This window comes from Xylocopa sonorina, chromosome 4 (genome assembly GCF_050948175.1).
Source record: "Xylocopa sonorina isolate GNS202 chromosome 4, iyXylSono1_principal, whole genome shotgun sequence".
NCBI lineage: Eukaryota > Metazoa > Arthropoda > Insecta > Hymenoptera > Apidae > Xylocopa > Xylocopa sonorina.
The window spans coordinates 7,190,300-7,216,149 of NC_135196.1; the positions used below are offsets into that span (position 1 = coordinate 7,190,300).

Genomic DNA, 25,850 nt, shown 5'->3' on the forward strand with positions numbered 1-25,850 from the left:
CCACACTTATCAAAGTATATATTATAGTTATATATTGAGATTAATAAAAACTTTATTGGAATGCCTATTTCCTAGTTTAGAAATAATATGAAAAATCATAAGTTCAATATTAACTATATGATTAGACTTTTGTTTTAACAAATAGATATTTAATGCTCTCTATTTATACAATCTTAATCAATTTTTATTATCATATAACATTTCTTAACAAACGGTATTATGCGTTATATACTTCTAACACGAATTAATAGTAAGAAGACTGTAAACGCATGATACACTCAGGAATAATCGACAACAAAACGAATACCTAAATATATTTATGAAATATGCCATAGTTTTTGTTGCTTTTAAGTGTCTAAAAGCATTGGCAGTATTCCAAAATTATTGATTATGAATTTTTCTGATTATCGGCATAAAATGTTATTTCTCTCGCTGTATTACACGTGATACCGTATTAATATTATACCGTAAGTTGAAAAATACACGTTCCTTGTGAAACAATTTATCATTCCCCAGAAATTTGCCTCAAGAAATTACATGAAAGTTTCTGTTTATACATTTTTCTTTTCCTTGCAATAAAAAAGGAATCCTTCAGCGTCTTTGGGAATGTTCATGCTACTGCTCGAGCCTCGGGCAAAAAACTTTCCCAATATTTAATAAGTTGATTTTGATATTGTAACATGGCCTCCAAATACTCAGTTAACTGCTTTTTGAAATCTTCCACTCTTACTAATTCAAATCGTTCAACTTCTTTTTTAATCATCTTTGAAATATTGTCAAATTCTTCTTGCCCTCTATCAACTTTTGCCTCCCATTCTATTACTTCAGTAGCAGCTACACTTGTTTTATCAGTTCTCCCAGATTGTTCCAATCTTGCTTTTTGTTCCCGTTTTTTATTTAACATCATTTGAGCGTGTTGCCAATTTTGGAACACTTTTACTCGTTCATGAAATACGTCCTGAAGTTGAAAACACTTAAATTGTTAAAATATACCAAATACTTTTAAATAAATTAATCACTAACCTTTATTGCTCCAATGAGTGCAACATAATCTCTTAACATTTCTCCAAACTGATAAAAATCACTGTTACTTTGTGCTCTCCTGACCACTTCTACCTTCTCCAAAGTCTCAGCCAGCTGAGCTAATGCTCTTCCAAGAGACGCTCCTGGTTCACCATGTCCAAGGACTGCAATAGATCTGGCTGTAGCACCGGTACATGTTGCCAATTCTCTTCTCTGATTAGTCAATGTATCAACAGCAGAATGCAGGGCACGTAGTTGAACATCAAGAGAATCAATTTGCGATGTTTTCTCTTCAAACCACTGAAAATTATGAAAGATACAAATAGTAACTAGGGACATACAAAGAAAGAGAGGGAAAAAGCATTTATGTTGTAAACTATCAACATATACATAATACATATATATATTCTTCGAGCTTTAAAATTTATATCGTTATAAGTAATATACTTTTATATAACTAATATAAAAATTACATAAAAAAAAATATTTTAAGTTTACTTTATCAGATTCATCCATTTTATATGTTATCTTGTTAACAGTTTCTCCAACTTTATTAAAAAGCCTCATTACTCCTTTGCCACTAAGTGCAGATGTATTAGTAGCTTTAGGTAATTCCATATCTGTTTAAAAAATATATAAAATTATAGTTATAATCGCATTTAGATTTTTTACTTTAGTCTACAAAGTCTGCATAATAGCATTCATTGTATATTAATATAACTCATCTCTACAAAGTATAGCAGATCAATAATTTTTAATTTTCATTTTATCGTGTCTAAAATATATTATAATATTATTAAAATAACAAAAATTTTTGATTGTAGAGATGCAATATATTATATTTGTTAATTTTATGTATAAAAACTAGTTGTTCAAAGTTTTAAAATGCATTTACCAGCTTCTAAAAATTCCCTAAAATCGGGATCAACGCTAAGCACTGGATGAGCTGCAGTTCTATTCAAATATCTTTCAAGTGCTGCTCTGCGTTTTTCAATAAATTCTGTGGAACTAGAATTTTGTTCTTGATTCTTGTCACCAGACATTTTAATCTTTGTTGTTCCTAATTATATAATTATTATACAATTATTTCTCAAACAATATAACAAAATAATAAAACCAAAAAACATTTATATAAATACCAATAACACTCTTCTCTGGTGCAGGAGGAATTATTCTTCCATTTCTAAGGTATTTATCTGTTAATTTATCATGAAGGCCAAGAAAATCACTAAAGCGTCTAATGACGCTAAAATTTCTTTTTCTAAATATTGGCATATTCGTTTTTGTTTCAACTTTGTAGGCGACATAAGCACCCATTCCATCTCCTATTTTCTGAGGTGAAGTTACTGTAATTTTTAGAGACACGTCGGATGAATTTGCTGATACCTGTAAAACATATTATAATATGTCGTATATTTTTTAACGTTTCTTTATGAGCATTTAATAGTTTAAAATATACCTCAGTTGACTGAGTCTGTATGGTATTAGTTGAAAGCACATCTATACTATCATTTATCGGAACATCATGAAGGTCACCTATATCACTGCTCATTGGTCCCAATGGCGAACTTAATGGTCCTGGTGCAGGACTTGATACCGATGAAAATGAATTGTCTTCTGGTGCATCTCGTAAAGTCAACTTTGGTAGTTCTGCTTGTATAGTCGATACTCCATTATAGGGAGATGAATCTTCCAATTGACTTTGATCCTACATTTGATATTAATCCCAGATTTTATTTCCAAAAATATTTTAAACAAACACAGGACAAACTTTTTTTTATATCGATAATTTTCCAATAGCAAATGCAAATTATACATTACTTACAAAATAGAAATAAACTTTCGAAAATGATAGATAGGTTGTAGAATTTTTACGCACATGTCTGATAACAATATAACAAAAGTACCTGTACTGCTGATGTAAAAATATCTTCATCATCGTCGTCCAAATCATCGACTTTTGTCTCATTAGTGTCAAACAGCGGCGGAGATTCTTTAATATCAGCCATCTTAGCGATTCTGTCAACCTGCCGAGAAATGTACTGGGATCGGCCCCCAAATGATGTGTATGTATGCCAACGTCAATCGCTATCTATGACTATCGTATCCTATCGTATTTCTCACAGTATCTAAGTACGTACATTTATGCGTTAAAAACTTTCTAATTTGTCTATTGTACACATTCTTCTCATTAATGACAATAATTTTATGCTATTGAAATACAATACACTAGATTATTATAAAGATGTCTATTCGAAGTACCGTTTCGTGCAGAATAAATTGTTATCCTCTAGTAAATAATGAATTTGTAGCGGTATATTCAAAAATATTAAAGAAAATATATAAATTAGTAATATATTCAATTATACTTGCTTCGTAGAACGTACACGTAACATTCGTATAACATTTTCAATACTTAACAGGTAGAAATATATAAACTTTTAGACATTATTCTCAAATAGTTTATAATACTTTCAACAAAAGATATACATAGAGAATCATGTAAATTCGTATAGATGATTCTACATGCACTATTCTATACAACATATGGTATATCATGTGTACAGTGTTATCATTTTATACTTACATTATAGTTGGTATTCTGTATATATATATTTATTATGACTTAGATTGATATTAAATTCCATTTTTGGTAAATTATTTCTCAAAAAATCGTCAAGTGGATAATAATATCAATTTGAAGAAGCAATATTTATGAGCACTTTCAATAACTGTTTTCCAATTGTTAAAAATGAATCAAATATCCAGAGAAGAAGTTAACATTAGACGATTACTAACAAGATGTGAATTGATGGCTAAAGATGATCCTTACAAGGATTGGAAACTTGAAAAGGTTTGAAAATAATAACAGCTTCAAATACTTTCCATAAGTAATTACTGAAATTAAAATACATTGATTATTTTAGTATATTCTTGCTTTGGATGATATGGTAAAGCAACTACAAGCTTCGCCAAGGTATAATGCAATTTTATTACACGTATCATAAAATTTATATTTATTATAATAGTGTACGTAAAATTGTGATCAAATTTACTTTCTTCTTTCAGTAAACCATCTAAAGATACCATGGTGAATTATATCAAAAGAATAGATTTTCTAAAAGGATTGGTAAATACAACAAAACTCTCAAATCCAGTTGACAGAGTTGTAGCTGTACAAATGTTACCAAAAAGTTCCACGACATATAATGATTCTATAGGCCCAAATATAACAACACAAATACATCAGAAAACTACAGCAAAATATAATAAAGAATTACGTGCTGAGTTATTTCATAGTGATAAAGGTACAATAATATTAAATTATTACATATGAAATGTCTACTATGGTACTTGAATATAACTTTATCAAAATATGTGTCATTTTGATCAAAGTATATTTATTAATCACTTATATTACTTTTAATTCTATGAGTGAATCAACAATTTCCAATAATGAATTGATATAAATTTGTTAAATCTTAATAAGAAATTAACAAATTCATCATTTGGATGGCATTGACATTAGTATTTATTATTATATATCTAGGAACACTAGATGATGGTATAAGACAGAGATTATCTATAACAAATGTACAAGATGATGATTTGGATGCACTTTTAAAGTATAATAGAAATATTCAGGAGAAAATTGCTGAAAATATGCTATCAATGACCAGCAGCATAAAAGAACATGCTTTAGCAGCAAATGCCATCATTAAAAAAGATATTGGCTTGCTTGAGCGATCTGATAAATTAACAGATACTAATACTATTAAATTAAAAACAGAGTCATTAAAACTGCAAGAGCACACAAAATCATATTGGCGATGCTGGATGTGGGTGATGATAGCATTTGTTTTAGTTGTATTTTTCAGTAAGTATTATTGATGCATAACACTTAGAGTTGAAATATTATAACTTTTTCTTTTCCTTTCTATTCGAAAGCGGTGCAAGAGGTATAGTTCTAAATAATTGTTCAAACTTTTTCTTTTAAATAACAAAACTCAATTACTATCTGGACCTCTTCCAACTGATTTCTTTTTCTAGTAACAAAATAAAGTGCTGAAAAAGAAAAGTGGAAGTCAAATATTTAAAATTAGAGAAAATCACTGAAGTGAAGTTTTATTAGTATTATTTTTATAATTTAACTTTTTACAGATATGGTATTATTTATGAAAGTTGCAAGAAAAAGAGTCTAATTTTTAATATCCGTGTATGTACATTTTGCCGTACACATTATATGAAATATTGGCTGTGCATAGATATGAATAACACTTACAATTCACATGGAGTCATTACTGTTATTATTATTGTAAGTATGTCTACCAAGATGAGTGCATCCGTGACAACACCTATACCACCTAAACCGATTCGGAAACCTGGTAAATAATAACGAAAAAGAAATCAATAGCCTTTAACTTTTACTAATGTCTGACACAATATTATATACCATATTTTGATTGGATAAAGAAAAATATGTGTTTTGTCTATATTAATACATTATGATTTGTGTGCATATTTGTGCATTTGACTGAACGTTATTTAAAGTTTGTACACTTATCTGTTCATGACCTCATATTTTAAAGAATGTTGAAAGTGACAAAAGCTACTAATATTACACAATAAATTCGTAAAATCTACGAACAGTTAAAATTATTATCCAATCCCAGAGGGAAATTTGGAAAAAACAGTGGTCTATAACTAATTAATAAATATTATTGTAAAATTTTTACTTACTAATATAGACTGCTAATGTAAATTTCCATAATTAAGTATAAAAATTGATGTTATATATACAGGAATAATTTAGAATTAATTAAATAAATATCTACTACATCTCTAAAAACAAATATCATTGTAATGTCCATAAAGTTCCTATGCCTTCCCTTTTCACTCTTATCGTGATTGTTAACAATATTTTACATATCTCTTTTTAAGGTAAAGTCAAAGTTGTAAAGGCGTTATATAATTACACAGCACAGCGTGTAAGCATGTTTGTTTATAAATAACAAATTGAAGTATTATAGGGAAACCGTGACAATCCATTTTTGTTAAATTTTGCACTAGCAGTGTCATTTTATATCTCTCAGATTGTATTCTCATTAAGAATAGTCGATTAATATTATATTCTGTTTTGTATAAGATGTCCTTTGGGATAGACCATAACAAATGAAATTGTATACTTTATTTTTTATGAATTAACAAAAATTGGATTTGCAAGGTTTTCCTCTTTAAATCTGTAATTTAAAAAATATATTATGATAATTATGTTAATGAATATATTGCACTGTATAGCCAGATGAATTGTCTTTTCAAGAAGGTGAGCTTCTTTATGTTTATGACAATAACATAGAACCAAATTGGTGGAGAGCAAAGTGTAACAATAAAGAAGGACTGGTACCAGCTAATTATGGTTGGTCCTGATATCAATATATTTATTATATAATTTTGTTATTATTTATTATGAAATAAGTGAAATATGACTTATTATATTTAGTTGAAGAACAAACTGAAGAAATTCAATTACCATTGCATGATGCTGCAAGACGGGGAAATGTTGCATTGCTAAAGGAGTACATAAAACAGGGTATTTCGGGTACAGGTTTAGACATGATGGGTAATACTCCATTGTATTGGGCTGCACGTGCTGGTCATCTAGACTGTGTAAAAGAACTTCTAACTTTACCAAACCTTGTAGTTAATGTACAAGTAAGTAGAATATGTTTACTATACATGATGAACCATTTCAAATTAGAATTTCCTTTTAATGACACATGAAAATGTGTAAAAATAGGATACATAATGTATTAAAGATTTTTCTGAAAACTTCATATATTTTTTGACATATGGCACATCCTATGTATTTATTTTTGTCATAGAATAAAATAGGTGAAACACCATTGCATGCAGCAGCTAGTCGTGGGCATACAGAAGTAGTAAACTTATTATTAGAATCCAATGCAAATCCAATGATAAAAAATAATGATGGTCTAATGGCAGAACAATTATCTTCTGATCTGTCTATTAAAAATATAATACAATTAAGGCAACGTGACTCTAACAAGATATGTGGATACACAGATGATGATTACAATGATGACAGTGATTAAAATAATCATTGTTACTTCTTTTAGGTAACATAATTATATAATTATGGAGATCAAGTTACTAGATAAAGATTGTAACAAAGTAAAATGCATTTATATTTAAATTGGTATTTGAGAACATAAATTATTACTATTTAACATGCATAGCATTTTGCTATAAAGTAGATGCAACTTATATTAATAGTTTTACATTGCTGAATAAAATAAGATTTTTTATCATAACCTTATCTTTATAGTTTTTCAACATTCCTACATATTTACAAAATTATTAAATTTTTCATTTAGTTTTGTGTATGTGTATCTCTAATGAATTAAACATAAAGATAAAAATCCAATTATTAATATTAATACTTAACAGTTTAAACAATTAAGTAACGTTTATATTTTTTTGCTAAACCATCTATTAAAATCCAATCTCAATAACAGCTGAGCTAAATGTTCTCCACTTGGTTGTGCACGTACTCTATTCAATGTTTTAGTAAGCCAATCCATTAAACTTTCAAGAGTTGCAGATAATGTTTTAAGTTCTTCTTTCTCTGTTAAAAGTAAATTACCTACTTCCCACATTGATGCTTGCAAGATAAAATCGTCACAAAGCCGTAGCAAAAGTTTTATTAATTTATTTACCTATAAAAATATTTATCAAGTAAGTAAATAATAATTAAGTAAAATTATTCAATTTAAAATTACTACATACAGCATTTTTCCTATCTGTTGAATTCCCCAATAAAAATGTTTGCGACATAACATTAGCTAAGAAAATAGAGTGTGCCCTCTGTACATCTTCAAAATTTTGGGTGTTCTTCATATTTGTCTCCATTATGGTGTACTGACTTTCCAATACATCTACTTGCAGGTAGTATTGTAAATTATCAATAATGAAAATTAAATTATTTCTTAGTTGGATTACACCAATATCACTATAATTAGAATAAAATTAATAATAATAGCTGTAGAAACTAGGTTGTATTTAAATAATGCTACAACCAAATCTTACATATTTTTATGATACATATGCTCACTCCAAAGGTTCCATAAATTGATTTGTGTCTTTTTCACTCTCAGTAAAAATTTGAACAAGGTGTTATAATCATTTAATGTGGATGGATTAAACAATAAATGCAATGGCCATATAACTTTATACTTCAAAATGATCAAACCCCATCCTCGCCTTTCTATAATATTAATATTATATCACCTAAATCTTTTGGTTTCTGTATTTTTACTGACAAAAGTTAAAAGAAAGAGAAACAAATGTAATTAAAAATTATATGTATATATATATCAGAATGTATTACCAATAGGATCCTCGCGTTCTTTTTCCGTAAATTCTGTACCTTCTATTTCAACCTCTTCGCTTTCTTCTGCTAAAACTGGCACTATAAAATTAAAACTATCCATAGCATTTTCATCATTTAAATGGACTTTCCTTAATGCTATTTGAAAAGCTAAATTGATGTCTCTAGATGTATGATGCGTTGGTGGCTTGTTCAATATATGTGCTGTAAGTCTGATAAATTCGAGAAATAAATCACCACGTCCCATCAAGAAGAAATCTTTTACTAATTTCAGCTGCGATGTAAGCTGTGCCTCTTCGACAGCAACTCGCCATAAGAGTTCCGTTATACATTGTTTCAACTCATCAATTGTACGCTCAAATTCAACAATATTAAAAATAGATTTCTTTTGTAAATTCTGAAATTTAAGAAAATATTCATATTCCTTTTCTCCCCATATAGAAGTTTCAGTTTGTTCGACTACAGCAAAATCTATAAAAAAATGTACAAATTTTTAGTAATTTTAATTCAAGTACCTCACAAAACTATGAATTAATATAAATTACCCTTTTTTTGCCTTGGATCATTTCCAAACATTATTATAGTTTGTCCTATAGTCAAAATTTTAGCTGCTAAAGATGGTCTGATATATGAAGGGAGCATATCTATTTGAATATTATAATTCCACATATCAGCACTAAAATTTGTGTTCATTGCATCGGCAAAATTATTTTTATTATCTACCAATATCAAACTATTTTGTTCATTATTTATTTTTTGAATGAAAAACTCATTATAAATATCTTCTAAATGGCCATATAAAAGCCAACTTGTTAAGTGTTTATAAAAAACTATGTGTACACAGTAAGACATCCTAAATAAAAGAAAGTAATATAAAAAATGAAATTACATTCCTTGACAAAAATATTTTTATTGAAGAAATGATATTGATCAATTCCTATATAGAATTGTTCAATTAGAAAAATTAAATCAAACAATAAAATTGAACATTTACTTTTCTATAGCAGATTTTACATCAGGTATACCAATATGCATATTTTGATGTAAACATTGTAGTAGTTTACAACCATGAATCTTTTGTGTGCGAATCTGAAATAAATTTATATTGCTCTTTTCTATTAAAATATTTCACGATAGGATACAGCTTATAAATTATATTATATATAATTTGCATTTACCTCTCTGATAATAGAATTTAAAACAGAAAATAGACATATGTAATTTTGAATGCGACACAGTATTAATGATAATGGAGTATAACTATCGCGAAGAACTACACCTTCTAAATCAACAATCTCTTCACGAAATGGTTCTAAAGCTTGATCCATTCCTTCACAAAGAGCTTGTAAATATAAACCTTGTGGTACATTTTCTAAATCTATAATGTATATATAAAAACAGTTTTAACAATTCATCAGGTATGAATATATTATACCTATTAACAGGATACAAATAATAGATACCTTCAGTAGAGTTTGAACTGTCTGAATTGGTACAATTTTGTATAAATTTCCTAATAATACTGCATTGTTCAACTATATCTAATATTTTTTTCAGTAGCACACGTTCTCCGGGATGTAAATATTTATCAAGATCCACAGTCTAAAATAAAACATTATAAATAAATATTACAAATCTAAAATAAATTATGTTATGTTATACTCATTAATAATACTGTCACAATTACATCTGATTCTAATATTTCCAAAGCATTGGTTGAACATCCCCACAGTGACAGTAATACTTCATGCAACATTTTGCCTGTGTTTTTTTAAATTTAATTATTTCCTCATGTTTAGTTATAAAAGAAAGAGATACACAGCATGTAAACTAAATAATTTGTCCTATCCTAGTTTATAATTAAAGTATGGTATACACTCAATGCGAGTAAGTAGGTAACTGATACACCGGCATATTAGTATAAACAAAAACTTAAAGGTCAGTTTCTCATGCAAGTTACTTTCGTTTCAAAACTCGTATTCAGTAGTTTACGTGAAGAAATTTTATTTAATATGATAGCACACACCCATTAAGCACATAAACAATTTGACAAACGTCCTCCATGAAATATACAATTATATAAATAATTGTAGTTATCTTTGAACAATGTATATATTACTTTAGAGTATCATCGAATCACTAAATAAGGTTAATTGATCGTTTTCTAGTTACATATAAATACTATTTAAAAAATCATAGAAAAAATATAAAATGTATTTAGTTGATGTATGTATAATTAGATTCATTTATTATTCTTTTAGAAAGTCTACGTTTAAACAAAGGTGCAATAACTCTAAGTAAACAAATCTAAACAAATAGAAAGTTATGTGTAAGTGTAAAATCCGTGAGTACATAAATACACACATACACGCGCACACACAATGTATCTTTTTAATAAACTTAAAATAAATGTCAAATGACTCGTTAATATACCTAAAAATATTAAGAAAAAGAATGCAAATGTGTATGTGCCTAATAATAAATTTTTCAGTGGTTCAATTATGGATGCATTGAAGGATATATTGATATGTCGTTTATGTGGTGTAAATATTACAGAAGGAAAATACAAAAGTATTTTCAAGGGATCGACAGATTTAATAAACAAAATAAAAGAAACATTACCAATATCTGTAGGTTAATTTACTTGCTAGAAACTTAAGCATTAATTCTGTACTTAAGAGATAAAAAATCATATGTATCGTATTTTCTCCCTAATAAACTTTAAGAAAGCAAAGTTTAAAACTTTAAATAGGAAAGTGGTTTCTTTTATATGTATGAAATAAAATTAGCAATTATATTTTTTATTGAGTTTTTAACTAATAAAGTGAGCAATCTATTGTATAATATACATTAATAATATTGTCATTTCAATTGTTCATAAATTTTTATTTCTGAATATCTCTAGCAAGAACATCTTGAGAACTAATGATAGTGTATTTAAGTTGATTTAATGTTCTATGGTTTAAGTATATTGAAGATTGTTTCAACTTAATGTTGACAGAAAATAAAGATAAGATTCTTTGTCTTCGGAGTACAGAATTATTTTTTGAAATTCAGAAACTATATGCAAACTAAATCAGTATTAAAACATGTTAATGCTTTATGTATTTTATGTCATAAGGTATGCAACAGAATACATAATTGTTATTAATATATATGAAAGGATTTATGAAATAATAATTTTTCAGATATCGATCGATGATAATGGTTCAAAATATATATGCTTACCATGTTACAACAAAATAACTTTGTACTACAAATTTGTTCAAGAAGTAGTAGAATACTCAAAAAGATTTGAAAATACATCGCAAATGAAATCCTTATTTAATTTAACTGAAGAAGTATCAAATTTTTCACAAATACATAGCGATGCTGTATATACATGTCCAAACTGTAATATAGATTTAATGATCTTATTAATCAGTAATCCACAAGGCTGTGATTATACCTTCCAAATCTCATTAGCTATGGTAAATCATTCTACAAAGAAACATATTACAAAGGAGAAGAACATACAGATACATAAAAGTATAGTGCCCTTCAATAATAGTAAAATTAATGCACATTTAGGACATGGACATAAAATAATAACTACAGAAAGTATTGAAGTTATGTCTAATGCAGTAAGTCCTATGTTACCTGTATTGAAACAAGAGGAAAATTTAAATTGCATTGAGGCATTATCTGGTGAACAAAACTCAGAGACTGAGATACAGGAGAAATTTAGAAAGCAGTTGAAAAAATCTAATTCTTGCGAGGCCTCTATTGATTCAATCGAGTTGCAAAATGCTATGCTCAAAAACCATGGTGTGCAAGATGAAAATGATACATATAAGTTTTGCTTGAAATACGAGTGTAAATTATGTGGAGCACGGTATCTTTCATACTTGAAATATGAATTTCACATGGAAAGGCATAAAGCTGGTAAAATACATAAATATGAATGTATAGTATGTGATAAGGAAACAAGCAGCGAAAATTTATTATGGGATCATTACTATTATACACATATAAGCTTGCAACGTTACATTTGTGTAGAATGTGGAAAGATATTTACAAAACAATCTAGATTGAATGGCCATCAAAAAAATTATAAACATTCTGGTGTAAAACAAATTCAAGTTGATACTAATATGGACACGATTAGTGATGATATCATACAAAATGTTGTAGCTACAATGAAGCAAGATAAAATTTCTGTAAATTGTAATCTCTGTGGTAAACTGATTTCAGATTTAGACCCAAGTGCTATTAATGACTTAGTTACGTGTGCCTCTTGTGAGGATTCCACACTTTCTTTGATGGTAGATGGAAATGAGACAAAGGTAATTTCTCCACGTCAGTACCATTGTTCTCAATGTCCTAAGCATTTTGTACGAAAGGAAAGACTAGAATTTCATGAAATGAGGCATAATGAGAATATGAACGAAATTATTTGTAGTACATGTGGGAAAGATTTTAGAGCTGAAAATTCCTTGTACGAGCATTATCTTTTTGTTCATAAAGGTGCTAGGCCGCACATTTGTGAATTGTGCGGTAAATCATTTCAATTGAAAGCAAGATTAAAAGAACACCATAGAATTCATACAGGTGAAAGGCCATATCAGTGCGATATCTGTGGCCAACGATGTAGAACTACAAATGCTTTGAAACTTCATAGAAAAATTCATTTTTCTCATAATAGATATACTTGTAATGTTTGCAATAAGTCATTCAGTAAAAAACAGAATATGAACGAACATTTAGAAAAACATTGGAAAAATGATAAAAGCGTAATGTTACCACAACTATTCACATGTCCAATTTGCGTGGAAGACTTTCCAACGTATCGTATGTTAAAATATCATATGATAGATATTCATGAAATAAACAGTCAGGATCCAATTTTAACTAAACAAAAACCATGGTATGAATGCGTGGAATGTCATGAGAAGTTTAAACATCAAATGTCCTTAAAGGCACATAAAGAAAGAGTACATGAAGGAAAAGTAGATCCGATTTATCAGTGTGATGTATGTAAGGCTACATACAGAGTAAAGCAGCTTTTAGTAAATCATATTAAAAGTAAACACAACGGCGAAAGACGTTATAAATGTGCACAATGTGAAAAAGGTTTTAATGACACTAAATCTTTGTATAATCATGTATTACTACATACAGGGAAAAAGCCGTTTATCTGTGAATATTGTAATATGAGCTTTAGAAGGAAAGATTCTAGAGATCATCATCGTAGAAAGCATACTGGTGAACAACCTTATCAATGCCCTGATTGTGGTGAATCATTTTCCACCTATAATAATCGGTCTAAACATCGAAAACGGGAACATGGGGAAGGAGACCCTGAATGCCCTGAATGTGGACAAAAATGTAGCAATCAACAAGAAATTAGAATACATTTAAATAAACATTTAGGGGAAAAATTGAAAAAATTACGAAATATAAAGTGCGAGGAAATATAGCTTGTACATTTACATAATGTTTAAACAAATGCAGTGCAATTTTACTAATTAGTCACAACAGAAGACAATTATAATTTATAGAGATTTATTTATTACAGCAATTTTTAATATTTATAACATTTTGTTGTATTCAACTTTTATTCATCTCTTTGTTTATTTAATTGAAATATATAATTTGAAATGTTTTTTATATAAATGTATCAAAGAGTACGTTTTACGTGTATATAAATGTATTGAAAAGTACTTTTCTTAATATTTGTATAAACTTTCTTGCAGCCATTATAAAAAACTTCTTTTTGATAAATATTTATTTTCATTTTTATATAAATAAGAATAATACACTCTTCCCTTTTTGTAAGAAATATCTGCTGCAATGCATAGCAGATACGGGAATGCTCAAATTTTGTTAGTAGTTTCACAGATTACTTTGTGTATTAATGTAATAAATTTGTTAAGATTTTTCATACTTTTTGAAATTGGATTGTCATCGTGCACATAATACTTTACAGTATGTAATAGTAAATATAAACTAGATGTGGTACATTACAATTACAAATATAGTACCTGAAAATACCTATAAAATTTGATGTTCCAAATTATTGAAAGGTACATTTTCTTAGTTTCATTACAATTAATGTAATGCTATGTGATTATATATTTATAATATTAATGTAGTTTTATAAGTAGCAAATACAATTTCATAACAATGTAGTTATATTGGTCAAATACATGATGCAGAATCGTATAATTTACTATACATGCACATAACTATTATTTTTCACATATATATAACAAAATATATAGTTATTTCTGTTATACATAAATTGTCAAAAGAAGTTTATAATAAAAAAACTATGTTTGTATATACTTTTTATTTTTTTTTTTTATGATATAATTTTTCTTAATCAAGTCTATATTACGCTATTTCAGTAGATAACGAAACTTGTTTAAATAACATTTAAAAAAATGTAATAATTAGAAGTACTTAAACTTGTATGAATTGCAAAATTCGTATTTTCTTGCTACAAACATTAAAGTACTTATTTGATATTTGAATTACTAGGATTTAAAAACATATATTTTTTTTTTAACATAAAGGTATAGTAAATTTGATAAAATTAATTTGATCATTTAATTTTGGAGCGATAAAAAGCTCTTTTCAATTTCTAGTAGTAATGTACGCGCGTAGTTCTCATATGTATTTAGTTATATATATATATATATGTTCAGTCACGGCACACGTGCAGCTGAGACAAATGTCAAAATTTAAATGGTTGCGCCTCTGCGTGCGACGCGGCGCTGTCTTGCAAAAATCAGGTGGTCGCATTTACTACAGCTGTGTATATTGCTACTTTATACTTACAATTACACACTGTAGGATCTTTAACTGTTCAACATAGAGAGCGCACGTAATTTCCAGGAAACACAATGGAATTACACATAATATTTTTCGTTGCTTGTAAACATTGTTTAAACTTTCCTAATTTTTCGAAAAATTAACAAAAATAACACATGGGGAACTACTTTTGCGCGGAGTAATATCGGAAACCGTTCGAGCGAGTCAATATTTATTCTGCTCTTTCACAGTAATCAACCTTTTTTTTGCTTCAAAAATACATTCGAACGGAGGTGTTTGAATTTTAAAAGACTTTCAACATCAATTTTCTTGAAAGTCTGTATTTCTTAAATGTTTATTCTCTGAAGCAATTTTTGCGTAGGAATAATGTCGTGCTGCGATCGCACAGACGCAAAGCAACTCCGTTCATTGGCTGAAGGAAGCGAGTGATTCACACGCACGCAACACACGTTCTTTTCCGCAAATACATATTCACTAACACTGAGCTAAAATTTTCGTACAGGATTCAGGAATGTATCTATTGGATATAGCACCCTCTGGATCGCAGTGAAACACATTTTTTATTTCAGCAATCTGTTATTTGAAAATACATTTCTGAACGCATACACATATTCAGTTAGGATTAAAAGAACTTATACGATGTAATAATAGTTTTCTTACCGGAAAGGGATTAATCTTGTCACTAAGTAACGCTCGTTTTTCAGAGGAACAAAAGGTATTCAATTTTACCCTCGAACCATTAGACATAATCCGCATAGTTATAAACTATGTCATTGTTACGCTCTTATAATCGCAATATTAAATGCGATATAATCGAGAATTCAACGCTAAACTAGATACCATTTTTTATAAGATTAACGCGATGAAAGCAAACGCGAAGACGTTAAAAGGCTGATTGGTTAATGTCCGTGGGGCCGTAATATCATTAAAACTTAGGTGCGACCGCGTAAAATACAGTTTTTCTAATAAAAAATAAAGGATAAATGTAACAGCGACGTAATTGAGAACGAATCGCGGTAAATACGATCCTGGTTGCTCGGCATAAGTAGGGGCGAAGGGAGAGGCAGGTTCGCACACACACCGGCGCAGAACGGAGAGCGAATTCACTCGCCGGCTCTCAACAAGAACGCGTCGACATATACACCGCGCTTGAACGTACTGAGGTGATATATCTGTTATTTATCCTACGGTCGAAGGCGAGTCAATCGTGAAAATGGCCGGGGAAAAGCGTACTCAGGATCAAGAGGAAACATTACTGTCGGAAACGGTGATTTTGGTTGATATCGAAGGCACCACGACGAGCATAAGCTTCGTGAAGGTAACAAAGACCATGGCCGTGAGGCAGAACGCGCCCTATGCTTCTCGCATTTCACCGGTTTCCCGACATATTCTCTGACAATACCTAATGATTCTAATTTCCCGTACAGAGAGTTTTGTGTGGGAAAATTTTCGCACGTTACCATAGAATTTTCGTGGGGTGGAAAAATTGTGGATAATACTTTCGCGCGTATTGTGTGTGCTCTCTCGACGATACTATGCCGGCTGAAATCCAGTTTCAGGTTCCCTGTTCGTGAGACAGCGAGTTTCATGGAAGGCAGTAGATGCTGTTTCGTCCATATAAAGCGAATTAAATATCGTTTTCACCCGGTCGAATCTCTCTAATTTCTCACTCTAAGATTGTATATATTGTTTACACCCCGTTTGTTTTCTTCTTTTTTTTTCTGTTTCGTGGAATTTTATAATCATTGTTGTAAAGTCGTTGCCTCGCGGTGAAAACAAGCCGAGCTGTGCACGTTGGAATTCTCGATTATAATTCGTGAAAACTGGAAATAACGAAATGGTCGGCTCAGAAAGCAGAAGACATTCTGTGATGTTACATTACACGTACGGTTTTTCAAAATATGTAACGGAAACCGTAACGGCGCATCGGCACTGTTAATTCGATCGGTGAAACTCACTACACTCACGTTTACCTTCCTTTCAGGACACACTTTTCCCTTACGTGCGGGAGAACTTAAAGAAATATATTGAATCCAAATGGGAGGATGAGGAGTTCAAGCAAGACCTTGAAAAATTAAAGGAACAGGTAAACATTACAAACGAGCATTAACATAAATATTATTTTTTTTTTTTATTTACTGCATAATTATTTACATTACATTTATATTGATATGTAATTGAAAAATAAGGTACAAAAAACTTTATTAATTAGAATAGTGGTATTGATTGTTTATGATATATTATTTTTTTTTATTAATATTTTGGATATTTTCTTTTTTGTATATAACTATAATATATCATAATTGAATACAATGGATCAAATGCTATTAGTACTAGTAATAAACATCAAAGATGGTAGGAAAGAGGCAGCTGTTTAACCGTTAGATATTGACCTGAGAATATTCTTTGTCCCAGAAGTTTGATACCCATGCTGCATCTCCGTGTAACTTGAGATTACAATCGAATCAACTTTTAAAATTATATTTGATCTTTCATACGATAAATATAATCTGTATTTTTATTTCAAACAAATCATTTAACACCTATTTTCTAATTGTTGATGATTTCATTCATTATTATTACAATATAATATAACATTCTGCCATATAATTTTGTTACATTTCTATTATTAATTTTATCATTTTGTATTATTTATATTTTTGGTATAAGTTATAAATACTTTGCAGTATTTTCATGTGTATAAGAGCGATTAAACACAAGTAATATGGTACATGAAAAGATTTGTAGTAAAAAGAGTTATACATTTTTATAAACATTATGTACGAAAATAATTATTTTTTAACTTATATGTAAATATTAGTAGTAATGAATATGTAACATTAAATAAATAGAAAGTAATATCTCTAGTATTACTTGTTTACTTTAAAAACAAATTTCATTGATGTTACTTCTTTTTTAATACAAGAAGCATTTTGAACATATATAAACTTGCTTATAAATTATATTTATCGTATAGGCAAAGAAGGATGAGGAAGACAAGGTTGATGGTTTTGTACCAATTACTGGTGCTAATGCACAGGAGGAGAGGGAATCCCTTATAAAAAATATATTATGGCAAATGGATTGCGATCGAAAAATAGGTGCATTAAAACAATTGCAAGGACATATGTGGCGTGAGGCTTATAATTCTGGAGCAATTAAGGCACAGTGAGTTTTGTTATAACTTTTTTCCATTATAATTCAGTATCAAAAGCTTAGATGCTGAACATCACTCTAGAAAATACATACAGTATCGAGACTGTGTACATTTAAAAAATATATCTATAAGTATATTATAGACACTTTGTAATATACTTCCTTATCTATTACTTGCTGCTAAATACTGATTAATGCTAATCAAGTTTTAGCAGCAATATATTACAAATAATTAAATGTTACATACATTCATGTAATATATACATCTTATTTAGTGAGGTGAATATATTGTATACGGGCTCACTTCAGGTCGCTGTAAATGTATTATAATTATACACAGTAAATAATTCATAATATGATAAATAATTAAAGGTATTCAAGGAATTGATAATTAAATTGTTTATGTAGCGTTTATGAAGATGTACCAAAAGCGTTAGAATCATGGACGACTGATGGTAAAAAAGTCTATGTATATTCAAGTGGTAGTGTTGAGGCACAAAAGCTCTTATTTGGACATTCTGTGCATGGTGATTTACTTAAGGTAAATATTCTATTTTGTTACAAATAGATGACAGTGAATATGTATATGATATATATTAAGTATAGCACATTATTTGCATTATATTTTATTGTATATAATTTGTTTAAAATATAATAATATACTATTTTTTTAGCATTTCAGTGGTTATTTTGATACTGGAGTAGGTGCGAAGCAGGAATCAAGTAGTTATAAAAATATATTAACTAAAATAGGAGCAGAACCATCAAATGTCATTTTCTTAACTGATGTTGTGAAAGGTTGGTAATCATTTACTTAACGATATTTTATCATTCATTAAGTACAGATGATACCTGCATGAGTTACACTATAATATAATTCTATCATAATAGGTAATACTAATATAAATTATATATTCTTCTGTAATAGAAGCTGCAGCTGCTAAAGAAGCAGGTTTGTCAGCAGTCATAGTATTGCGTGAGGGTAATGCTCCGCTCACAGACGAAGAAAAAGTGGCTTTTACAACAATTAAGTCATTCTTAGATTTAACATTTCAAACTTCCACAAAACGACAGAAATTGGAAGCTACAGAAACTCAAGAGAACATAACTAAGAGTACGGCTGATGCTGGTGAACCCATGGATACATCTGAAGATGTCGAAATGTCCGATGTTAGTGAGAAGAAAGTCGATAAAGTTGAAACAAAGGAAGTTGTTCAAGAAGAGGCAAAAAAATGTACGAAAGATCAAACTTCAAAAGAGCCGCAAACCTCAGATGGAAAGACGGAAGAGCCTATGGTTATCGATGCGAAAGACACGTCGAACGCTGAAAAGGCAATAGATAAACCGTCTGAAAAGTCAGAAGTCCAGCTATCAGAGGTGAGTACAAAACTAGATACATCCGAGAATGCACAGGCCGTAAGCGATAGCGCTGAGTCAACAGCGATACCTTCGAAGAAAGATAGTACCGAAAAACCTACGGTTTCTGATAAAGTAGAAAAACCTATGGACACGACAGAAAAACCTACAGAATCTATACCGGAGGCAACTTCCACTACCAATGATCCCTCGGACGTTGGGACGAGTGAGCCTAAATCAAAGCCTGAAAAAGCTTCTATCAAAGAGGTTAAGACTGAAGAACCTACGAATGTCACTAAAGAAACGAAATCTGAGGAAGTTAAAGTGTCAGATGTGAAAACTACTGAAATCGCGTCACAGGAAAAGGACAGCAATAGTATAAACGAGAAAACAGAAGAGTGTACTAAGAAATCAGAGTCAAAGGAAGTAAAAGAGGAGTCCACTGAAAAGGTTGTAATTAATCCTAGCGTAACGGAAACTCAGAAATCGGAAAAGGTGGAAGAGTCTTCCGCGAAAACTGTACAAGAACCCAAGAAAACAGAAGAGAAGCCTGCAGAGAATGGTGATGTTCCATTAACGAATGTAGAAAAAATTACTGCCCCAACGATAACAGAACCAGAAGCTACTGGCAGCAAAGCGGATACAGCGATCGAAGTGAAAAATACATCAGAAACAGTTAAAGAAACGAAATCTGAAACAGAGGCGGAATCGATAAACGTAAAATCTCCTAAAGCAAAAGAAACAGAGGAAGCGACAGCGCCTGTAAGCGATGCAGAGAAACAAGTGAGCGCGGACGCATCAAAACAGGAATCGTCAGAGAAATTATCGAAAGAAGAAACTGTGACGGACGAGGCGAAGGAAATTAACACGGTGGATTCCGAAAAGAAAAAATTAAATGGTACAACGCAAAACGGGGATGCGGATGTGCCCGTGACAGACGATAAATTACAGAGAAACGGACTGAATGAGGGATCATCGAACGAGAATGTTAATTCGTCAACAAGCGAAAGCACATCCGCGCAAAACGGTGAACCAGAGAGTTCCTCAGAGGCTAGTGCGGAATCTATAAAAGTCAAAAAGGTCGTTGATTCTGCGGTAGCCGATGGTGCCGGCGAACCTGACGTTGTTCCCCCCGTAGTTGTAGCAGCGACGTCTTAATCTTGTTCTTATACATTTTAAGAAGATCCTTCATACATAACCCCAACCCATAATACTTATCCGCAGATATAAACTGAAAAGTTGGCTCCCTACACCTTACATAAATCGTACGACGTTAAAAAAAAATGTAATACATTAATTTCAGGAGACAAAGTTCATAAGATTTCTATTTCTTCGACAAATGTGAGGGAAACGATGCAGTATATACAGCGTGTTTCAGATTCGATTATCTTTTACATATTTTTTACATGTTGCAATTTAAGATAGGATGGTTCACTTAACTTGGGAACTTGAGGTTATTTGTACATTATCAAAATATGAAAAGGTGTATGAAGTAAAAATTGTATGATTTTAAGGGAGATTATGGTTATTTTATAGGTTAAGACCTTAATTCGTTTGAACTTTATTTCCCATCTTAATGGAAATAATAATCTATATTTCTATATTTTATATTCTAGAATGATAGTCTATATTTTTTTATGGAAATTATAAAAGGAGAGTACCTCAGAAATTGAGTAAGTAAATATTAAGGCATAATAGGTCTGAAATAATAATACTTATTAAAATACTCTTACAATAGAACTCCAATCTTACGTGAAGAAAACAAAGAAAATAAAGTTTACACTAGAGAAATATATTTCTATAAGTATGTTTTGCTTCGTACACTTTTTCGTGCAACGAATAATTGACGAACATTCTAAGTAATTAAGTTCTGTAAATCATCCGATATATTATATATATGATCTATTACGCTCAACAAAAAATTTCTAAAGGATGATAAACATCTAGTTTCTACTTTATGTCACTTAATTTATTCCGTTATATATCCACGTCTTTTTTTTTTAATTTGTTTATATATAGACATTTTTATAATTGACATTACACGTGTATTTATAATTCAATTTGACCAAGGATAATCGAAGATGTTACTCGCTGTAGCCGAGTTAACAAATACTTTTCATTTATCATTTTCTATCACACTTTACAATGCGTATTGAGATTTTTCTTTTATACTGCCTAAACGAAATATTACGGTATGAAAAGCTCATAGGATAGGAAAAAAATTCATCATAGTTGGAGTATGCTAAAATACCGAATGTACTTTGTGCCAAATGATTAATTCGTCAGTTTAAAGGTTTTTTATTTTATGGTTATGCATACAACGTTTAAAGATCCGATCGATATTTTAGTTTCTTTCCAACGAATCAGGGAACTTTGACTATGTATGATTTTAAGACTGAATTGGTAATGCCTCGAACAGTCGCTGGCTTTAGACTATACGATATAATTTTCGCATACTCTTGTGTACTTAATTTTTATACACTGATAATAACACAGTGATCTTCGAATCATAAGACTAAACCTGTTATCAGTAAGTTATGTCTTACGATGAACTTTATTCGATTATGTTACCAGCAAACTGTAAAGTTCAGACGATGTACATGCACTGCCTAGACAACGTATACACTGCCAAGATATTTTAGGCATTTTATTTCATACTCTGGCTAGGCAGTGCATACATTGCCGGATTATATAATTTGCCAGTAACACAATGTAATTTTTTTGCGTTCGGTAGAACGATCTGCGATTTATCGTGATGTATCTAACATCGTATTCCTATTTTTTTTCTACGTGGTTTTATTTATCAGAACGTATACTCTTCTAGTTTAGAAACATTTCGAACGATCTGTTGGCCTACATATATGCATTACCTACTTTTGTTTCTTCCATATTTTTTTTCTTTTTTTTTAAATAATTTGTATCATAACTAACAATTTTTTGTCTCTATTAAGTCAACTTCGAGCAATTGAAAGTCTTGTGTTGCATTTATTATTGTCCTTTGAGAATCATGGTAATTCAGCCGTATTGTCAGTGACACGACTATATAACACGGTATTACACGTATACATTACTTTATTAGTTATATTAACTGTATTTAATGTGGAACAAGGTCTGATTAGAAGGGGAAACACTGTACTTCGGTTTGAAAATTAATTTTTTTCTCATTCCTACGAATTTAACGTACAAGTTTGTTCTATAAAATAATTGCTATTCAGAAGGTGGTAGTACTCCTCCTCTTTTAAGATGGGTAAATTGTTTTCCGACTTTTTCACAAGAACACGATTATTTATTTATTATCCATTCCTGCAAAATTGACTGTGATTTAACGATATACTGATAGAAATAGGAAACTTAAAACAATTCATTCGCGTATAATAATTCCTTTGGCAGGTTATCGTATTAATGTTATTATTTTTCATTGAAATTAATACACATCCTGTCCGGTTGAAGTCACTGTGAGGACTGTAGACAGTATAGACTATAAGCAATCAAAGTTTCCGTATTTCTCCCTGTTTGTTTTCTTCTCATTTACTTTCTCCTTTTTTTTTTTTTTTTTTTTTTTAAATTTTCGATCGTTTTTTGCCGGCGGCTATGCTAGGGAAATTCAACGATCTATAACAGCGAGTTAACGAGACAAACGAAAATGCGACGTCAGCGTGTTCTAGACTTGTTATCTATAAGTACATGTATAGTCAGTAACGATTTTATTGTGAGACTTTAAACGAATGCATACTTTACAGGACACTTGACAGACCTCGCATTTATTTATAAGGTGTCCTTTCGACGATGTGAACATTTCTAATACTCGATCTGTTTTTTTATTTTTTGTTTTGTTTTGGCGTTGCATGGACATATAAATTAACGAAAACCGAACGGGAGATCATTGAAGCAATGGTCAACCATTCGATAGATCGAACGGAAGTTGAATCTCGTGTGCTTGGTACAACCTCGTTTTTACGAGAAGACATCTGAGGACGTATAAGAGCAAAGACCAGTAACCGATGATTGAATTCCACACGATAACTTATTCTTAAGTCAGGGGTGTGCATAAGAGAAATTCTCAAACGATATTATGGAATCTATTATGATTGCATAATAAACGAACGCATAATCGATAACATAAGTATGCCCGGAAATAGTGGATCGCAACGAGTGCACGGTTTTATTGAAATTTTCGGGGCAACCTCTGTTAGCGATGTTTATAACAAAGAGACAAAACACACGATGTTAACGGTTTTCTAAGCGTTAACGACTATGAACTGCCGACTTTTTGCCATATCGAATTTTTTCATCGTTCTTTCGGTAACATCTTGGTATTATCTTGAGATATTCTGGTATCCAACTATTTCGGTTAAAGTTGCATTCGAGCTGACTGGCATCAGTGAAATAAAATTAAGCTTTCGAACGCTAATTGGTGGTGTGGACCAGGTTCTTCTCGGCTGACTTTCACGGCATCATCCGATATCATCATCTCCATATCATCCATTCTTGTTCTTGCGTCAATAGTCGGAGGAACGGAAGTGCACATTGCCAGTTCGCTTTGTATTTCCTCCTTTTTCGAATTTTTTTCTTTTTTTTTTTAGTGTTTGCTTTTGCAAGTGCTCAATCTACTTTTGACGATACTTAATATTTTTTCTTCTTGAAACGTGCGCGCAAAACAGCACGATGAACGTTCCACGTTTATAAAGAAACGGTAAATCTGCGGTTTTGATTCTTAAGTATTATTTACAAGTATTAAGCTTGAAGTATTTTACGAGTAACACGTTAAATTAAAGCACCATGTAGAAAATGAAGATGCGAGATTCACCGTGTGAAATTTGATTGATTGCATTGGTTCGATTTTTGATACTGTAAACCGCGAGGTGTTAAAATAAGAAGCGTCTATAAGTTTAGACTTTCGACTGTGACGCGTCAACTTAGGGGTCCGATACAAAACGTTTTGGTATTCGACGCGATATGTGACCATTCATTAAGGATATATGTATATCGGCGCAGTTTTTTCTATTATATTCGCATGCGGTCGCGTGGCCGTCGTACACTGCCTTATTTATTGTCTCACTCGATGTACCGAAAATTGACCGATCGAAATCTTCACCAGTCATGAATCGTTAATGAAACGTTGACGCTTTGTATTTTGTTGAAGATGGAAATGGGTGTGTCGCCTATATATACAGATATATATGTATATATATAAAGATATATATACATATATAATTTTTTCTTTTCACTCGTGACACATTTTATCATTTGAACTAACACGTGTAATGGTTGTGGATTTTGTAAGCGGATCGAAACGTGACGTTTCTACGAGAGCGTTTCATTTCGTAGCTTACGAGTCGGACAGCTGCTTTAAATTGTATTACGTAAGATTCGTCGTCCTTTTCGAAATGCATTAGATACCTAATTAAGATGTCTTTAAGTACCGCAGATAGGAAGTACTAACAAACAATAGCATCGTATTCGATTAGCGATTACTATTTGTAATTCATTGGCTATTTTATGTAACACGTCAATATAAGTGTAGGAGAGAATGTACGGACTTAATTGATACTTTTTAACGTATGATATATATAACCTTCAACGGAGATTCCTTCAACGAGGAGTTCATATCCTCGCCGAGATATCTCACCGTTGCCTTTCTTTTTCAAGCAAGTATTTTACATACTTTTTCCTTACTCCTCCCCTCCACACCCTTCGTTACACGAGATCATTTGTAGTTATTATTACCATTTCTCTCGGTGTTTACGATTTAAATGATTAACGCGCGCGTGTGCGTGTATGTGATGTGTGCATGTATGTGTGTATGTGTGTTACACGACGGAGGCACAAAAAGCTAAATTCTATTTCATCGTATCAAGTTCAACGATCATCGGGATTTACACGCATTTTATTGGACAGAGTGAGAAATATTACCGACACCCAAAATGGTATACACTGTACAGAAAAGAAGTGACGATTCTGTTCTCTCTAAACTCTTGACTGCATTCGTAGAGCAAAATAAATGAATTTTGCAACTAGAAACCCCCGTGCGTTCACCATTTATTTCAACGATTCCTAACGAAGTCATTGAATTGCGTTGACAAGTTTAAAT

General features: G+C 30.7%; 5 protein-coding genes across 6 annotated transcripts; 3 read left to right on the forward strand and 2 right to left on the reverse strand.

Moving 5' to 3' along the window:
• Nucleotides 1-34: 34 nt before the first annotated feature.
• Nucleotides 35-3,065, reverse strand: Snx1 (sorting nexin 1). The gene is made up of 7 exons (XM_076893351.1): nt 2,931-3,065; nt 2,483-2,731; nt 2,163-2,409; nt 1,919-2,083; nt 1,522-1,643; nt 1,024-1,323; nt 35-958 (listed from the first exon to the last, which is right to left on the reverse strand). The coding sequence occupies exons 1-7, from the start codon at nt 3,030-3,032 to the stop codon at nt 611-613; spliced, it is 1,533 nt and encodes a 510-aa protein (XP_076749466.1). The 5' UTR covers nt 3,033-3,065; the 3' UTR covers nt 35-610.
• On the forward strand, nt 3,048-7,355 carry Use1 (Vesicle transport protein Use1). 2 transcript variants are annotated; one of them, XM_076893361.1, is made up of 6 exons: nt 3,048-3,156; nt 3,654-3,877; nt 3,951-4,000; nt 4,093-4,331; nt 4,574-4,900; nt 5,185-5,354. In XM_076893361.1, the coding sequence occupies exons 2-6, from the start codon at nt 3,776-3,778 to the stop codon at nt 5,223-5,225; spliced, it is 759 nt and encodes a 252-aa protein (XP_076749476.1). In that variant the 5' UTR covers nt 3,048-3,156; nt 3,654-3,775; the 3' UTR covers nt 5,226-5,354. The 2 variants fall into 2 exon arrangements, with proteins under 2 accessions (XP_076749476.1, XP_076749475.1); XM_076893360.1 differs by lacking the exons at nt 3,048-3,156; nt 3,654-3,877; nt 3,951-4,000; nt 4,093-4,331 and adding exons at nt 5,965-6,011; nt 6,322-6,439; nt 6,524-6,735; nt 6,906-7,355 and having other exon boundaries at nt 4,706-4,900; nt 5,185-5,408.
• A 34-nt stretch (nt 7,356-7,389) lies between these two features.
• Nucleotides 7,390-10,233, reverse strand: Grip75 (gamma-tubulin complex component 4). The gene is made up of 9 exons (XM_076893350.1): nt 10,119-10,233; nt 9,895-10,033; nt 9,610-9,809; nt 9,426-9,520; nt 8,977-9,284; nt 8,432-8,902; nt 8,131-8,308; nt 7,831-8,053; nt 7,390-7,760 (listed from the first exon to the last, which is right to left on the reverse strand). Exons 1-9 carry the CDS (start codon nt 10,185-10,187, stop codon nt 7,512-7,514), a joined length of 1,932 nt encoding a protein of 643 aa, XP_076749465.1. The 5' UTR covers nt 10,188-10,233; the 3' UTR covers nt 7,390-7,511.
• Nucleotides 10,234-10,756: 523 nt separating this feature from the next.
• LOC143423071 (uncharacterized) lies at nt 10,757-14,066 on the forward strand. Its single transcript, XM_076894137.1, has 2 exons — nt 10,757-11,061; nt 11,620-14,066. Exons 1-2 carry the CDS (start codon nt 10,933-10,935, stop codon nt 13,888-13,890), a joined length of 2,400 nt encoding a protein of 799 aa, XP_076750252.1. The 5' UTR covers nt 10,757-10,932; the 3' UTR covers nt 13,891-14,066.
• Nucleotides 14,067-16,344: 2,278 nt separating this feature from the next.
• Nucleotides 16,345-22,051, forward strand: Enoph (enolase-phosphatase E1). Its single transcript, XM_076893347.1, has 6 exons — nt 16,345-16,565; nt 17,232-17,333; nt 18,225-18,415; nt 18,812-18,944; nt 19,078-19,201; nt 19,332-22,051. The coding sequence occupies exons 1-6, from the start codon at nt 16,461-16,463 to the stop codon at nt 20,915-20,917; spliced, it is 2,241 nt and encodes a 746-aa protein (XP_076749462.1). The 5' UTR covers nt 16,345-16,460; the 3' UTR covers nt 20,918-22,051.
• Nucleotides 22,052-25,850: the final 3,799 nt, after the last annotated feature.

Excerpts from the sequence above, each read along its gene's own strand:
- Enoph (XM_076893347.1), top strand. The coding sequence starts at position 16,461 with ATGGCCGGGGAAAAGCGTACTCAGGATCAAGAGGAAACATTACTGTCG. Across the intron at positions 18,416-18,811 it reads TCTGGAGCAATTAAGGCACA|CGTTTATGAAGATGTACCAA; the intron begins GTGAGTTTTGTT and ends TTGTTTATGTAG. Across the intron at positions 19,202-19,331 it reads CTTAACTGATGTTGTGAAAG|AAGCTGCAGCTGCTAAAGAA; the intron begins GTTGGTAATCAT and ends CTTCTGTAATAG.
- Grip75 (XM_076893350.1), bottom strand. The coding sequence starts at position 10,187 with ATGTTGCATGAAGTATTACTGTCACTGTGGGGATGTTCAACCAATGCT. Across the intron at positions 10,034-10,118 it reads TGGAAATATTAGAATCAGAT|ACTGTGGATCTTGATAAATA; the intron begins GTAATTGTGACA and ends GTTTTATTTTAG. Across the intron at positions 8,054-8,130 it reads CATATGTATCATAAAAATAT|TGATATTGGTGTAATCCAAC; the intron begins GTAAGATTTGGT and ends TTCTAATTATAG.
- LOC143423071 (XM_076894137.1), top strand. The coding sequence starts at position 10,933 with ATGGATGCATTGAAGGATATATTGATATGTCGTTTATGTGGTGTAAAT. Across the intron at positions 11,062-11,619 it reads AAGAAACATTACCAATATCT|ATATCGATCGATGATAATGG; the intron begins GTAGGTTAATTT and ends ATAATTTTTCAG.
- Snx1 (XM_076893351.1), bottom strand. The coding sequence starts at position 3,032 with ATGGCTGATATTAAAGAATCTCCGCCGCTGTTTGACACTAATGAGACA. Across the intron at positions 1,644-1,918 it reads TAGGGAATTTTTAGAAGCTG|ATATGGAATTACCTAAAGCT; the intron begins GTAAATGCATTT and ends TTTTTTAAACAG. Across the intron at positions 959-1,023 it reads CACTCATTGGAGCAATAAAG|GACGTATTTCATGAACGAGT; the intron begins GTTAGTGATTAA and ends TTTCAACTTCAG.
- Use1 (XM_076893360.1), top strand. The coding sequence starts at position 4,854 with ATGCTGGATGTGGGTGATGATAGCATTTGTTTTAGTTGTATTTTTCA. Across the intron at positions 4,901-5,184 it reads TGTTTTAGTTGTATTTTTCA|ATATGGTATTATTTATGAAA; the intron begins GTAAGTATTATT and ends AACTTTTTACAG. Across the intron at positions 6,012-6,321 it reads ATAATTACACAGCACAGCGT|CCAGATGAATTGTCTTTTCA; the intron begins GTAAGCATGTTT and ends TGCACTGTATAG.